The 17,240-nt window shown below is 40.8% G+C and overlaps 1 protein-coding gene across 4 annotated transcripts in view; it reads left to right on the top strand.

Moving 5' to 3' along the window:
* ZBTB17 (zinc finger and BTB domain containing 17) overlaps window positions 1-17,240 on the top strand; it is a 60,725-nt gene that overhangs the window by 32,585 nt on the left and 10,900 nt on the right. The window contains exons 1-2 of one of the 4 annotated variants that reach the window (XM_036747228.1): window positions 5,901-6,044; window positions 15,527-15,733. The exons of 1 other annotated variant lie outside the window; for it this stretch is intronic. In XM_036747228.1, coding sequence (XP_036603123.1) covers window positions 15,529-15,733 — 205 coding nt within the window. In that variant the 5' untranslated portion in view covers window positions 5,901-6,044; window positions 15,527-15,528. Of the gene's footprint in view, window positions 1-5,900; window positions 6,045-8,414; window positions 8,450-15,526; window positions 15,734-17,240 lie in introns of those variants that run through there. 2 more of the 4 variants (XM_036747229.1, XM_036747227.1) reach the window with 2 other exon arrangements.

The raw sequence follows: 17,240 nt of genomic DNA, 5'->3' as shown, positions 1-17,240 counted from the left end.
ATTCATCCTTTTCATTTTTGATACTGGTAATTTGGTTTGTTTCCCTTTTTTTGATCAAATTGACCAAAGGTTTATCAATTTTATTGGGTTTTTTTTTTTTCATAAAACCAGCTCTTAGTTTTATTTTTTAGTTCAGTAGTTTTCTTGATTTCAATTTTATTGATCTCACCTTTGGTTTTCAGTATTTCTAATTTGGTATTTAATTGGGGATTTTCAATTTGTTCTTTTTCTAGCTTTTTCAGTTGCATGTCCAATTCATTGATCTCCTTTTTATCTATTTTATTCATGTAAGAATTTAGAAATATAAAACTTCCCCTAAGAACAAAACAGCTTTTGCTGCGTCTCATAAGTTTTGGTATGTTGTCTCATTATTGTCATTCTCTTGAATGAAGTTATTAATTGTTTCTATGATTTGTTCTTTGGCCCACTCATTCTTTAGGATTAGATTATTTAGTCTCCAATTAATTTTTAATTTATCTTTCCATGGTCCTTTATTACAAATAATTTTTCGCATTATTATCTGGAAAGGATGCATTGACTATTTCTGCATTGGATTGTGAGGTTTTTATACCCTAGTACATGGTCACTTTTTGAGTATGTGCCATATACCACTGAGAAAAAAGTATAATCCTTTTATCCCCATTTAGTTTTCTCCAGAGGTCTATCATATCTGCCTTTCCGAGAATTCTATTCACCTCCTTAACTTCTTTCTTGTTTATTTTGAGGTTGGATTTATCAAGTTCAGAGAGGGGAAGGTTGAGGTCCCCCACTAGTATAGTTTTGCTGACTATTTCTTCCTGTAACTCCCTTAAGTTCTCTAATAATTTGCATGCTATACCACTTGGTGCATATATGTTAAGTAATGATATTACTTCATTGTCTGTGGTGCCTTTTAGCAGGATATAGTGTCCTTCCTTATCTCTTTTAGTTAGATCTATCTTTGCTTTTGCTTTGTCTGAGATTAGGATTGCTACCCCTGCTTTTTTTTGCTTTAGCTGAAGCATAATATATTCTACTTCAGCCTTTTACCTTTACCCTATGTGTGTCCCCCTGTTTCAGATATGTTTCTTGTAAACAACATATTGTAGGATTATGGTTTTTAATCCATTGTGCTATCTGCCTCCTTTTTATGGGAGAGTTCATCCCATTCACATTCACAGTTATGATTACTATCTGTGTCTTTTTCTCCATCTTATTTCCCCCTCCCTGTTTATGCTTTTATTTCTCCCCACTCCCTTCCACGCCTCAAGAGTTTTGCTTTTGACTGCCGCTTGCCTCAGTTTACCCTCCCTATTGATTCCCCTCCCTTACCTTACCCTTTTCCCTTCGCTACTTCTTCCTCCCTTTTGACAACTCCCCCTTTCTTTCCCCTTTCCCCTGCTACTGCCTGTAGGACAAGTTTGATTTCTATACTTATCAAAGTATGTTATTCCCTTCTTGAACCAAATCTGATGAGAGTAAAGCTCAAATACTGCTCTTCTTCCTCCCTTCTTTCCTTCTACTATACTATGTTTTTGTGCCTCTTCATGTGATATGGTTTACCCTTTTCTACTACCTCCTTACCTCTTCTCCCAGATCCATCCCTTAATTATGTTTTTTATCATTATATCAGTTATTTTATACTGATACCCTCAGTCTATGTATATCCCTTTCAATTGTTATAATAACTGTACTATTCTCAAGATTGACACATATATATATAACATATATAAAACAATATAATCCTATATACAGATATAAACAATTTGCCTTTATTGACTAACAAGGTTGTTTTTTTCCCCCATTTACCTTTTTATGTCTCTCTTGAGTTTTGTATTTGAAGATCAAATTTTCCATTGAGCTCTGGCCTTTTCATCAGGAAGATCTGGAATTCTCTTATTTCGTTGAATGTCCGTCTCCTCGCCTGAAAAATTATGCTCAGTTTTGCTGGGTAGTTAATCCTTGGTTGTAGTCCAAGCTCCTTTGCCTTTTGGAATATCATATTCCAATTTCTCCTGTCTTTTAATGTAGAAGCTGCCAGATCCTGCATGATCCTTGCTGTAGTTCTGCGATATTTGAATTGTTTCTTTCTGGCTACTTGCAGAATTTTTTCCTTGACCTGATAATTCTGGAATTTGGCTATAATATTTCTTGGAGTTTTCAATTTGGGATCTCTTTCAGGGGGTGATCAGTGGATTTTTTGGACTTTGTCCATTGGGGGCACTTATCCTTAATGATTTCTTGGAAGATACCATCCAGGCTCTTTTTTTCTTCTCTTTTTTTTTTTAATTAAGATTTTTCATTTAGTTTACAACACTCAGTTCCACATGAACCTGAGTTCCAGATTTTCTTCCCCTCCCTCCCCAAGACAGCATGGAATCCGATATATCTTCTACATGTAACTTCACATTAAACTTATTTACACAACAGTCAGGTTGTAAAGAAGAATTATTACCAATGGAATGAATCATGAGAAAGAAGAAACAAAACCAAAAAAAAAAAACTCAAGAACAAAAACAAAAGAGAGGGGAAAAAAAAAACAAAAGAAAAAAAGAAGAGTAAACAGTTTGCCTCAATCTGCATTCAGTCTCCATAGTTCTTTCTTTGGATGCAGATAATCTCTGTCCCTCATGAGTCCCTTGGAGTTGTCCCTGAACCTTGTATTGCTGAGAAGAGCCAATTGTATCAAGGTTAATCATCAGAATCCACATGTCTGTGGTTGTGTACAATGTTCTCCTAGTTTTGCTCCGCTCACTCAGCATTATATCATGTAGGCTTCTCCAGGTCACTATGAAGTCTGTATCTTCCCCATTTCTTACCAGGCTCTTTTTCATTGTGGCTTTCCGATAGACCAGTAATTCTTAGATTGTCTCTCCTAGATCTATTTTCCAGGTCAGTTGTTTTTCCAATCAGATATTTCACATTTTCTTCTGTTTTTTCATTCTTTAGATTTTCTTTGACTGACTCTTGATGCTTCATAGAGTCATTAGCTTCTACTTGCTTAATTCTAATTTTTAATGAATTGTTGTCTTCATTTTGCTTCTGACCTCCTTTTCCATTTGGTTGATTTTACTTTTCAGGGTGTCATTTTCTTTAAATTGTGAATTTCCTTAGCCATTCGCCAATTTTACTTTTTAAAGATTTCTTTTTTTCATTTTTTCCTTTTACCTCTCTAATTTGTTTTTTAAAATCCTCCTTGAGCTCTTCCAGGGATGCATTTTGGGCTTAAGACCAGTTCACATTCCCTTTTGAGGTTTCAGATGTGGGTATAGTGTCAATGCTGTCCCCTTCCGAATTGGTATTTTGATCTTCCCTGTCTCCATAAAAAGAATCAATAGTCCTTGGTTTCTAGAGTTCTTCTTCATGTTGGTTAACTTTTTCCAAGCTTTAAAGTGGTTTTCTGCTTCTGGGGCTTAGGGGGCTCTGTCCCAGGCTTTTTGTTCTGGGAATTGTGGGCATAGTTACTGGCTTTGTGTGTTATGGTCTCTGGTGTGGGAGAGGGGTGGTCTGGGTGCTGGAAGTCTCCTCTTCCCTTAGTGCTGTGGTACATCCTGTTTCTGCTTTCATGTCTGCCACCTCCCCTGGCTGTGCAAAGGCACATCAGGGGTCCCGGTGTTGACGATTGCTGCCTCCACCTCCCTGAGGCTCAGAAACTCCCATTGTTCTGTTGAGGTGGGGCCTGCTGGGACACCTGTCTTCCTGAACTAATGTCCTTCCACCACCACAGGAAGGGGCCTCTCCCAACTTCTCAAGCTAAAAAGCTACTGAAGCCCTACTTCTGGCTTCTCTATTTCATAGTTTCTCCCAAGGACATATTATCTGGGTTAGGGAGGGATGAGAGCCATTTTAGCTGGCCATTATGGCTCCTGGAAGTTCAAGAAGGCGGGTTTCAAATCTTTAGACTGTTGGCTGCAAGGCTCAGGAGTAGTTGTTCTTGCAGCCTCAGGCACTGCGCTGCTTCCTCCGATAGCTCTGATAGACTCCCATCCTGGGCTGGGAGGCCTGGGGATCACCACCAGTTTTGCATGCCCAGCATTCTCCGAGCCTGGATTGCTGGCTAAGTTCCACAGCTGCTTCAGCTTTGGTGTGGTCTGATGCAGCTCCATGTGCTTGGTGCTCTCCTAGCCTACAGATTCATTCTGTTGACCCTGTGGACTCTCCTGGCTTGGAAATTTGCCACACTCAGTCTGTTAGTGGCTTCTAACTCTCTCAAATCTGCTCAGATTCACTTTTTCAGAGTTATCTGACAGAATTTGTGTGAGAGCTCCTGTGAGATACTATTTTCATGCCACCATCTTGGCACTGACCCTCAAGATCAAGAAATCTTAAAGGAGATGATGAAAAAATAATAGGAAGGAAGGGGGACTAGCAATATAAGATCTCAAACTATACCACAAAAATTATCAGTTCCGTAAGCCCAAAGACCACACTTACTTGAGAGAAGGACTTACTATTTGGCTTTTTTAAAAGAAATGCTAGGAAAACTGGAAAGGAGTCTAGCAGAAACTAGAATTAGACCAACATTTCACACCATATGCCAAGATAAGTGAGTGCCAAATGGATATATGGGAAGAATTTTCATAACCAAAGGATAGAGAGGATCATAGAGGATAAAGGAGACAATTTTGATTGTATAAAATTTAAACACATTTATATAGTGCAGGTAAAATTACAAGTTGAAACAGTTAACTGGGGGAAAATCTTTGCAGAGAAAGGTCTTATTTCCAAAATATGTAAGAACCACTTTTCAGTTGATAGTTTGTAAAATACATATATTCATATATATATAACAGGAATTTTCAAAGGAATAAATTCATGCTATAAACAGCTACATGAAAAAATGTTCTATGTCACTAATAGAGAAGTATAAATTGAAACAACTCTGAAGTTTTACTTCATACCTGTCAGATAGGCGGAAATGCCAGTTGTTGAAAGGGCTGCAAGAAAACTGGCACATGCATGTTCTGTGGAGCTGTGGATTACTTCAGCCATTTTCTAAAGAAATTTGGAAATATGCCCCCAAAGTCACCAAACTTTGACCTAGTGACACCACTACTAGGCCTATCCCCTAAAGAGATCAAAGAAAGAAGAAAAAGACTGATCTAGACCTGGAAACTAAAGGGGTGTCCATCGGTTGGGGAATAACTGAATAAGTTGTGGTATATGAATGTAGTAGAATGTTATTGTGCCATAAGCAGTTATGAAATGGATAGTTTCAAGGAAACCTGGGAAGATTTGTCTGAACTGATGAAGAGGGAAGTAGGTAGAACCAGGAAAATAATTTATACACTAACAACAACATTGTGAAAAATAAACTAGTTAGAAAGACTTGAGAACTGTGATCAGTGCAATGGTCAGCCTTGGTTTCAGAAGACTGCTAATGAGCCATACTGCCCAGCTTATAACAGAGAGGGCTTAGGTTCAGTTTGCATGATGAAATATTTCTGGACTTAACTAATACAAGAATTTGTTTTACTTGACTGTCTATATTTATTCAAGTGATTTTGTTTCTCTTTTTTATGGGGGTGTCAAAAGAATGGAAGAGAAATGCTTATCGACTTAAAAAGCAAAATGAGTTTCATAATTTTAAAGTGGGGGGAGGGGGAAAGAAAAGAGTACTGTTCATTGGTGACTCAAGAATCCTGTCTGCCCGATAGCAACAATAGAGAGATCGTCAAGCACTCACTACACCCCTTTCATCGGGCTGAGTCCTGGGGATAGAAAGACAAAAATAAAATTGACTGCCCTAAAGGAGCCCACATTCTATTAGGAAGACATGTACGACGGCAACAGTAATAATAGCTAGTATTTATGTAGCACCTGCTGAGCACCAGGCACTGTGCTAAACATTTTATGAATTTTATCTCCTTTGATCTTCACAACCCTGGGAGGGAGGTGCTATTATCATCCCCATTTTACAGAGGAGGAAACTGAGGCAGACAGCGGTCAACTGACTTGCCCAGGGTCACACAGCTAGTGAGTGCCTGAGGTTGGATCTGAACTCACGTCTTCCTGACTCCAGGCCCAGCGCTCTACCCACTGCTCCACCAGCTGCCTCTATACATGTAAGTATACACAGAATAATTTATCAAGGGGGCACTGGCATTTGAGGGAAGTCAAGTTAAGGGAGGAGGAAAGGATTCATGCAAAAAAAAAGTTGACTCTTGAGCTGAATTTTGAAGAAAATGAGAGATGCTAAGAGCTGGAAGTGAAGAAGTAATGTATTTCAGGCTTGAGAGACAGCAATAAGAAATGCCCAGAATATCACAGGAATCCAAATCCAAGGAAGCAGTTAGTAAAAACCCATAGAGTCAAATGGCTTTACTCTAATACCCTAAGTGTAGGCAGTTGAACAAGATGCATGTGAAGTTCAAACACAAGGAGGCAAATTTGTCCTAGAATCACCTACATTTGTGGGATGAAACCCATGGCTAGAATCAGGTATGGATGGATGAACGTCATTCAAAAGAAACAAGATAGGTAATAGAGGAGGAAGTGTGGTCATACTGTTTGTAAGGAAATCCAGAAAGGAACCAGAGGAGGTAAAACATGATGGAGAACATTTGGGCAACAACTAAGACCACTGGGGCAGAAAGAGGAAATATGAGGATTTGGGAAACAACACAAACCTAGCATGTGGCATGATGTCATAATAATGGGAGATTTCATTTATCCAGACATCTGCTAGAAATCTATGCCTATAGTAAAGCAGTTGCTAACTTCTTGACTTGCCTTAATGATCCGCACCATAATTCATCCTTCCTAAAGTGGAGAAATCAACACAGGAAATCTCTATTCTGGATCTGATCTCCTCGAAGAGGGAAGAATGGATTGGTGTAGAGAAGAAGAAATATATACACATTGACATACACCCTAAATTTTGGGAGAGCAGATTTCAGAGGTTTCAGAGGAAGGGATATATAGATCCCATGGACTAAAAATTTGCAGGGTAAGTCAACCCAAGATCAGTGAAGAGACCCAAGTTTGAAATTCTGAAAACATAAAGGGAAACAGTTCCAAAGAAGAAAAAAAGCCGAAGTTTTCTGGAGAGCTCAATGACCATCCCAGTTGGAGGGTCTCTTCTTTCTCCCCGGGGTCTCCCACTTTGGGGTCCTTGCTTAGAAGACTGATTACAGTCAGAGTCAGAGATCCTACAGTGAACTGTAGGTGGAACAGAACATCATCAAAGGTCCTTCCAGCCCTTCCCACTGTCTTCTGTAGTCATCAGCTACCCACCTTGCTCCGTCTGATGGTGCTTTTCATCCCACCTCTCTATCAGGGTAGTAATTCCAGTGACTGCTGAGGCAAAGACAGCTTGAAACCAGCCAACGGCAGGTTGGGGCAAACCTATACCTCAGACCTTCATTAGCCACTCATATCATCAGTGTCTTCTTAGCATCAGTTCCATCTAAGTCCGTCAAAGAGAGGGAAGTCAGAGCCTTGAACTGATCAAAGGGAAACTAGTGAAATGAAGAGATGGATGAGTGTGTGGCAAGAGTATCTGACCAGTATAACACTCTGGAAAACAATTCTTCAGTAACTCCAGAAAAGAACAGACAGTGGCCACAAAGATTCTGAAAGTGGCCAAAAGGAGTAATCAGCTGAAGTTGACTAGAGTGCAGAAACCAGGATCCCTTAGCCCCAGGAGTAGAGATTTGGGGGTGGGGAGAGAATGAGCAAACAGAATCTGAACTAAAAATTTCTATGACACAATAAGTACTGTTAGAGCGAAATAAAAAGGAAAAAAAAAAAAAGGAAAAGGAGTGAGATATATAAAATAATTGACCTAGAAAACAAGGAATGGGGACATATCTAAGAATCGTCAGGCTTCCCACAAGACCATTGGGGAAAAATTAGTTGAACACCATATTTCAAGAATTCGTCAAAGAAGATTACCCAGAAGTATTGGAACCAGGAGGCAGAGTGCAGATTGACAGACTCCACCGGTGATGTGTAGAAACAGGAAGTAAGAAACACTGAAGTAAGCAGGGAACTGAAGTTATGGAGAAGGAGAGGAAGGATTGAGTTTGGGAGAAGACATTCTTAAGTGAAGGGGGAAGGAAGGGAAGGGAGGAAATATTTTAACAGGATTTGACAAAGGACAAAATAACCTGAGTCATTATAACCATGAACATGAATGGAATGAACTCATCTGTTTGTGGTTTGCAAGAAACACTTAAAATGATATGATTTGAACAGTTAAAATGATGGGCTGGAGGAGAATTTGTGATGTATTGTCAGATTCTTAGAAAGCTAAAATGGCAACCCTTGATCTCAGAGAAGGCAGCAAATGTAAAGCAAGATAAATGGTTGTGATAAGCAGGGCAGGTGCAGTTAATCAGCAAATATTTACTAAGGGTCCACTCCATACAGGCACTGTACTAAAGTCTTCGGAAAGAAATTTAAAACAAACCATAGTCCCTACTCTCAAGGAGCTTACAATCTAACGGAGGAAGACAAGTCACAAAAGGTAACAGACAAGAGGGAGGGGTTTAAGTTCATGGCTCTGCCCTCCAATCAGAGGAGCTTCAAAAACTAACAAGGTATGAGTACCAAGGCTGATAATGAAACTGTATTGATTTTAATTAGATATGTACTGAATGATATAGCATCTAAGGACTTAAAAAGATGTAAGTGAATTGAATTACAAGAAGACATGAATAGTATGTTAGTAATTGTCAGAGATGTCAGTATGTATCTTTCTAAAACGTAGCCAAAAGTTACAAAGAAATCTAGAAACTAAGTTAAAGGTCAAAACAAAGCATTAGAACAACTAGATAACTTACCTTTGGCAATTGTTAAATAGGAATCTTAAGGAGAATATTTTTTAGCATAGCATGTTTACAGAAGTTAACTGTGCTAAGGCACAAAGATGCCACAAGTCCATGAAGGCAGAAAGATTAACTGCATCTTTCCCCATCTATCACATAATAACAATCGATATCAAGACAGGAAATAGGAACTGAAGTAGAACAGTCTGAATAAAAATTGCAAATGATAAGGACCCACGTGAAAACATGCTCCAGATCACCGACTTTCAGAAAAAGTCACATTCAGACAACTCTGAGGTTTTACCTTAGAGCACGTAAATTAGCAAAGATGAAAAAAACTGGGAAGTGTTAGGCCTTGGGAAGAGTGGTGCAGTGACACATGTCAGGGAACTGTGGAGTGGTCCAACTATTCTGAATAGCAATTTGGCGCATCATGCAGTAAAAGTGATCAAACTGGCCAAACCCAGACCCTTTGATCATGACACATATCTCCCAAGAAGGTAAAAAAATGGAACAGAAGGTCCAATATATATCAAAATAGTGGTAGCAACACTTTTGTGGAAGCAAAGAACTGAAAACCAAGTGGATGTCTTTAATAAGGGGGGATGGCTGAACAAATTGTGATATGTGAATGTATATAGACTAGTACCATGCGTTGAAAATGTCAGATATGAGGAACTGAGAAAAACATAGGAAAACATGGTGCAGAGTGAAATAAGCTGAATCAGAACAGCAGTATCTGTCCACAGTGACAGCAGAGAGGCCTGACTTGTAACTGGAAGACCAAGGATGACATTCAAGAATCAGGTGAATGTATTTCCTGCCTCTCAGTAAGGAGCCCAGGGGCTGCCAGAGCATAATGTCTTATCTACACCACCACATAAAATCATGGTGTTGGTTGGCTTTGCTTAGCTGCCTTTTGCTTTTTAGAGTTGGGCTCTTTTGTTTGCTCTCTTAATAGGGATGGTTTAATTTTAGGGAGTATATTTAGAAATCATTATGATGTAAAAACAAAAGACACCAATAAAATATTTTCAACAGTAAAACAAAACCTTCAGAAAATGAAAGAGATGTAGAAATTTAAAAGCAAAAAGGTTTTGGAGATGAATAAAATTTAGTGGCCCCCCCCCAAAAAAAAAGGCCAATTAAGAGGCCTATAATTAGCTAATTTGAATTTTTTAAAAATTAAATCAAAACCAAGAACCAGAGATTTACCAAATCTTATGGCTCTAAATATATACTCCTTAAAGAAAATGATTAGAAACTACTATGCCCGATTATATGCCAACAGAACTGAAAACATATAAAAGAAATGGGTATTTATAAAAATATAAAACTTCCATATTAACAACACAAACAGGCAATCCAAACAACCCAATCTCAGAAATAGAAATTAAGCAAGCCAGACAAAGCAAAAAACACATATCCAGATCAATTTTTAATTAAGTTCCATCAATCATTTAAAGAAAAGTTCACCCCTCTGCTACATAAAGTATTTACAAAATTAGAGAAAGAACATACCTTCCCAAACTATTCCCATGAGATAAATATGGTCCTAAGGCACAGACTAGTGAGATAAAGTAGAGAATGAACACTAGACCAGCATCAGTAATGGCTTTTAACCCAAAAATATTTAATCAAATATTAGCAAAGAGACTTAAACAATATATTCAAAAAATTATTTACTGGGACCAAATTGGATTTATATACCAGGAATACAGGGATCGTTCAACGTTAGAAAAACTATAAACACAAACATATCATGTTATTAGCAAAAAATAAAAATCATATTAATAGATGCAAGAAAGAACCCTTAACATGTAGCACTTCTTCATTTTAGTAATAAAATGCTAAAAAATAAGAGAGGTAGCTCAATGGAACAGAATAGACAAGGAACAAAAACAGTGGAATTCTATAACAGTGTTCACTAACCCAGAAAACTTAGAAGAGTCCTTATTTGATTTTAAAAACAAACTACTGGAAAAACTATAAACCTATGTGAGAAACGTGGTTTTGGGGATCACTGGACTTCCTAGGCAGGGCCAAAGTCCTGAGGAAGAACCCTGTGATACTCCCTAGGGAAGGCTGTAAAGACCACAGGACTCCCAGAGGAAGACCAAGTGGTAGCCATCCCTTAATCTGTGGGGATCACAGGGCCTCCTAGGGGTCAGACCCTAAGGAAGACCCAAACGATAGCCCCTTAGGATGGCAGTAAGATCACAAGGCTCCTGAGACAGGGCCGGAAGTCCCAAGTGATGTCCCCTTAAGAAGGCCGTGCAGACCACAGGGTTCCCCATGGGAATCCAGAGTGGTAGCCCTCTTAACACTGCAGTGGGGATAACAGGACACCCCAAGACAAGATCCAGGAGTAAGCCCGGCGAGCTTCCACTGCCTGTTGCTTCCCTTCGCTTGACCCTAGGAAAACCCATGTGATTTGCCCATTCACACCCAAAGAACTCAGGACCAGAGTGGGCAGAGGAAGGCATTTTATTATGCTCCCCGAGAGAGCGGGTACAGTGCTCACAGGAACACTCACGCTGATACAGCTGCAGGAGCAGGAGTAACCATTCCCTTCACTCCTGCTAGAGTCATGGTTAGTTTACAATCTTTGTTTTTTACATAGTTTTCCTAGGTTATACAGTTTATATAAATAGGATAATAAGGATACAGAAGCAAAAGTGAAGTTAATTAGATTTTTCTTGTCTCAGTTTAGGATTAAACTATGTTCTTTTACTTCCCCTACTTTCCCTCTTTAACATATGCAAATGATGCAAATCAGTAGGCCTGGATTCTTGACCAAGACCAGACCCTAGATAAGCTTGAACAGGTTCAAGTGGGTTTGGCCTCTCTAATTCCCCAGACTGCCTTCTCAAAAAGTATGCACATGCGTACAAGCCTCTGACCTCTCACCTGACCGACCTTGAGGCCTGGTCTCTGCTAAAACTGGGGTGGGGGAGGGCAGGGAAGCACACCTTTAGTTCTGTGGAAACAAAACTCCTCCTCCCATTTCTTACACCTAGAAAAAATTAACCCCATACCACCACCTTATACCATATTCAGCAATAAGTGATATGTGAACTTCATATTAAATATTAATATAATAATACTAAATATTAATATAAAAGATCATACTATTAAAACATTAGAAGACAAGCAGATCAATTTATTTTTCAAAGCTGTTGGTAGGAGATGTTAACAAGAAATAGAAGCAATTACAAAGGATAAAATGCGTGAGTATGTGAAATTGAAAAGCTTCTGCACAAACAAAATAAATGCACATAGGATAAGGAGAGAAGTGGTCAAATGAGAAAAAATAAACAGCTTTGTATTGGATTTCTCTAATGAAGGATTGGTATCCAAGGTGTCCAACAATTGACAGATATATGTAGGGTGTTCCAAAACTCTTGGTGGACTTTTAAGGTATTAAGGCTTAAAACTCCACCAAGGCTTTCGGAATGTGGGGTGTGTGTGAGAGAGAGAGACAGACACACAGACGCCAAAAGCTATTTAAATCAGTAAACAAGAGGTCAGAAGTTAAAAACAACCAATTCTCAAAAGAATTGCAAATTTTTAACCACATGAAAGAATACTCCAAATCACTAATAATAAGGGAAATGCTAATCGAAGCAGCTCTCACCTCTCATCCTGAAAATTGGCAAAGATGGGGAATGTCAGTGCTGGGGGTGGCATTGTGGGAAGATGGGCGCAGTCAAAAACTCATCATTCTGCAAGATGAAATCAGCCCCACACCTCAGATCATTTCCCACCTAGGTTGCATGACTTCATCATGCCCCTGACCATGTAACCTCCTTCTTCCCCACCTTTTTTAAGCTTCTTTTTATGTGTTGTTCCCCCCAGTTAGATTGCGAGCCTATTTTATGCCTTTCTTTATATCCCAAGCGCTTAGCACAGTGCCTGGAATATAGTGGCCACTTGATAAATGCTTAGTGGCTGACTTTGAGAGCAGTGTCACTAAAATCTAGACAAAAGAGGTATCAAGAAGAGGACAATGATTGACAGTGTCAGAGGCATCACAGAGGTCAAAAAGGGTTAAGATTGAGAAAAGGTCGTTAGAGTTAGCAATTAACAGATCATTAGTAACTTCAGAGAAAGCAGTTTGGTGGCATATATTGAGGTTGGAAGCCAGACTGTAGAGAGCTAAGAAGAGAGAAAGGAGATGCCTTTCATAGATGGGCTTCTCAAGTCAGGAAAGGGAATGGTCATATAGATGACAGCAAGGATGAAAGGCTCAGGTGAGGGTTTTTGAGGATGAGGGACACATGGGCAGGTTTTTAGGTAGTAGAGAGGTAGCCAATAGGCCGGGAAAGGTTGAAAATTAGTGAAGAAGTAAAGATGATAGAGGGGTTTTGATTCTATTCTCAGAGGCTTGTTATATGACTGGATAAAATCTGGGTTAAAACACTTAAACCCTCAGCCTCAGTTTCCTCATCTTTAAAATATATAATAGCTTCTGCTCCCAGTAGGTTGTGAGGTTACAATGAGATAGTGTGTGTAAAGCATTCAGTTTTACTAACAAAATCCAGGAGGACAAGCCAGAAATATGAATTCCCTTCAGAATCATTACAAATATATAAAATATTTGTGTGATAACCTGCTAGCACAGGATTTACATAAATACAGCTTAACCCTTTGTTCAGCAGAAATTCTTAGGCTTTTTGGTATCATGGACCTTTTTGACAGTCTGGTAAATTGAAGAGATTGTAGGAGCACAGGTACATTAATACACTTTTGGTGGAGCTTTGAATTAGTCCAGTGGGTCTGAAAAATGATTTGCAGCTGTGAGACCCAATGATCATATTCCTGGATGGACACCATAAAGAATAGCCCCATCTATAACCAAGTATTCAGAGCAGCATTCTCTGTAGCTGTCAAACACTTGAAATAGAGTGGGTGCTCGTCACCTCCTTGAGGTTAGGGAATGGCTGTACTAAGTGTGGCATGTGTCGTGATGGAATGCTACAATGGAAATGACAGATATTGAGAATTTAAAAATTTTACGGGGAGGTGTATGGGGAGATGTACGGAAGTGATTCAGCACAAAGGAAGCAACATTAAGAGAATGATACATAGGGTCACAATGGTAATGTAAAATGAAAACAACACTAAAAGGCAGCTCATCTTGGATTAATTAAAATGACTGGTGTTGGTTTTGAAGAACAGTGGATGTGATACACATCCCTTCTTGTAGAGAGACTGTGGGCTGTATTGTCTAGCTTGGATGCTTTGAAGGTTGGCTATGCTTGTTTTCTTTTTGAAAGAGGATGGAGGGGTATGTGAAGTATAAAGGGAAGTGTTTCAGTTGTTCAGTCATGTCCAACTCTTCGTGACCCCATTCGGGGTTTTCTTAGCAAAGATACCAGAGTGGTTTGCCATGAGGAAACTGAGGCAAACAGGATTAAGTGACTTGCCCAGGGTCACCCAGCTATTAAGTGTCTGAAGCCGAATTTGAACTCAGGGCTTCCTGACTCCAGGCTGGACACTGTATCCACTTTGCCACCTGGCTGCCTATAGGGAAATGACTAATACAAAAGGCATCAGCTTTTAAAATGGCAGAAATGAGAGGTCAGGAACAAAATGAGAAGACAGAGAAGGATGAGTTAAAGAGGTTGGAGGGGTACCAGAAACATGGTGATTCTGAAGCTGAAGGTGGTGAGGATCGTCACCTCCTACCAACACCTGTTAGAGTTGGCCAATAGGCTGGTGATCTTGGAACAGCAGCCCAATTGTAAGTGGCAGTAAGGGAGAACACTGCCTTCCAGGGTGGCTGTTTCTGTTAGGTTGCTAGTAATGGTCTGTCAAACTTCATGCTTCCACCCTTACTTCTCACTGAATTTGTGTCCCAAAAGACTATCACAAGCCATTTCACACCAGGAGGGACCAGTGGTTAGTAATGAAAATGTGGCCAGGGACTCCAAGGCCTCTATTTAAGGTGGGGCCCAGGATGGTCTACCCCTAGCCCAGGGACCTTCTCCCCTTCCTTCCCTCCCCACCACTCTTTTTTAGCTTCATTTTATGTTGTCTTCCTCCCTTAGATTGTAAGCTTCTTGAGGGTAAGGATTTTATTCATTGTATCCCCAGTTTTTCACATCATGCTTGGCACCTAGCAGGAGCTTAATAAATGCTTTTTTACTATTAACAATTGTCATGGGGATTGGAGCCTTGTAATATTAGCTGTAGATAGAGGACTGGCACCTAGTTCATCTCAGCCAACACCTTTGATGTCTTTTTTTCTGTACATCCTTTTGCTGTGGGCTCGGGCCCAGCCCCCAAGCAGCTTTTATTCTTGCAGTCCCGTTTCCTCTAGTTAGCCAGAGCAGACTGCCCACCCCAACTGTACACATCTTTGTCCTAACCTTGGTTTATTAGTACCTTGTTCTAAGCCTTGGACCAGGAGTCAAAAGGCCTTGATTCTAGTTACTGGTCTGCAGTGAATTAGGCATGTGATCTTGGCCTTGGAGAAAGTCATTGGTCCGAAAGAGGAGTGGAGTCAGGCATGTTCATAGGGACTGATGAGTATGTCTGTAAAATCATAGCCGAAAAACTAGCTATTCTTCATTTTTGTAAATCTATAACTTAAAATCAAATCTACAGCAAGCCGCTTCCCTCCTTTCCTTGATTCTTCCACAAAGACCGTTAAGAGTTGACTTCTAGCTCTGAGTACAGTGGGAGTAGTTCCCATTCTTCCCCACTGACCGATGAACAAATGAACGTTTGGGTCCCAGGCTCAGCTGTCCTTCTGGCTTTTCCTCTTCTAGCCATGGATTTCCCGCAACATAGCCAGCTGGTCCTGGAGCAGTTGAATCAGCAGCGGCAGCTGGGCCTGCTGTGTGACTGCACTTTTGTGGTGGACGGAATCAACTTTAAGGCCCACAAAGCTGTTCTGGCGGCTTGCAGCGAGTACTTCAGGATGCTCTTTGTGGACCAAAAGGACGTGGTGCATCTGGACATCAGTAACGCGGCAGGTACCCGGGCTACACTCGGTTGAGCTCTGCCAGGAGGTGGGAAGCCAGTCTGCCCCTGCAGGGCTTTCCTGTGCCAACCCTGGGGCGCCGAAACTCCCACCACCACACAGAGGAGCTGGCCTGCTCAGCAGCTCTCCCCACAGGACACTCACAGCACAGCTCTGTCCTGTAGCGGGCAGAGGGCATCCACCGCCATGCCCAGCCCCCATAGCCACTGGGGAACATAGATGTCCTTTAGCCTTCTGCTGCCTAGTTTGGGTTAAGACCTGGGGTGGGAGAGTGGATCAGAACAGGGCGATAACGGATGAGACCCGTGAGCAAGATAAAGGTGGCAGATGTAGTTTCAGACGTACTTAGTTTTTCTTTTTTAGGAAAGCCCCTTCTGTGACATCTGTGCCCCAAGCCAGTGTGCACCATTGTGTGTGTTTCTGGTCAGATGTTTCAGTGTGTGACTCCTCCTTGCATCCTCTGTGTTAGCTTCCATGAGAAGCACCAGCTTTCAGTGTTTCAGCTTGAACAATCATCAAACAATAACTTGTGTCAGGGAGAATGGCAGTTTCTGATGTTGGAAACAGGAGTTTTTTTTATTTTTTTTAAAAGGGGAAAGAAATGTGGCCTAGTGGTAAGACCCCTAGATTTGGAGTCCGAGGGTGTGGATTTTCATCTCCAGCTCAGCTTCTCAGTCTTTGTGTGACCCAGGGCTCTCTGGATCCACCTCTGTAAAAAGACGGATGATCTTGAATGGCCCATTCCAGAATAGAGTATTGAATAGGATCATACCTGTGTGTGCTAGGTAACAGCTTGACTCTAATTCTCGCTCTCACCGAGCTCCGTATCACTCAGACCCCAAGCCCCAAACCCAAAGCTCCCTACATGAGGATGACGAACAGAAGGACTTGTCATTAGGACCCAGGTTTCCTAACTTTTTCCACTATGAACTTGTCAGGGCCTGTAACTCCCTCCCTGCCTTTCTAATCTCAGTGACATTTGATTCTCCTTCGTATACTCAGTCTTCTGTCCTCCAAGCTCCACCCCAGTCAAGCGCTGGCTGAGGCATCGGGGAGAGCCATACCACTGTGACCCTCCTGAGATGTCTTCATCGTGTGGCCAGATGTCAGACACCCTGACTGGGATGCAGCTCCACCTCCTCCGAGGGGCCTTGGGATAAAGTACAATTGTTGGGGGTGGGAGGGATGAGGTTAGGAAGGAATGAAACTCGATAATTCACAGATGCCTTACTTTCTTGGGGTGACTTCTTCCTCATCACCTTTGTAAATGGTTTCAGTCATTTGTTGTTCCCCCAAAGCTCTTCACCAGGTACAATGCCTTTTAGGAATGAGCCCTTGCACATTTAGCTAGGCTGGCCTTTAGATGACAGACATACATGATACCATAGACAAAGCCGTCGTTAAGCATCTGATCTGCTCTGTGTAGAGCACTTTGCCAGGTGCTCAGAAATAGACAGGTTAGGGAAACCAGTTCTTGCCCTTAAGGAGTCTTGTAGTAG

The sequence above is a fragment of the Trichosurus vulpecula genome, chromosome 2 (assembly GCF_011100635.1).
Source record: "Trichosurus vulpecula isolate mTriVul1 chromosome 2, mTriVul1.pri, whole genome shotgun sequence".
Taxonomy (NCBI): Eukaryota; Metazoa; Chordata; class Mammalia; order Diprotodontia; family Phalangeridae; genus Trichosurus; species Trichosurus vulpecula.
This window is presented reverse-complemented; position numbering and strand designations above follow the sequence as displayed.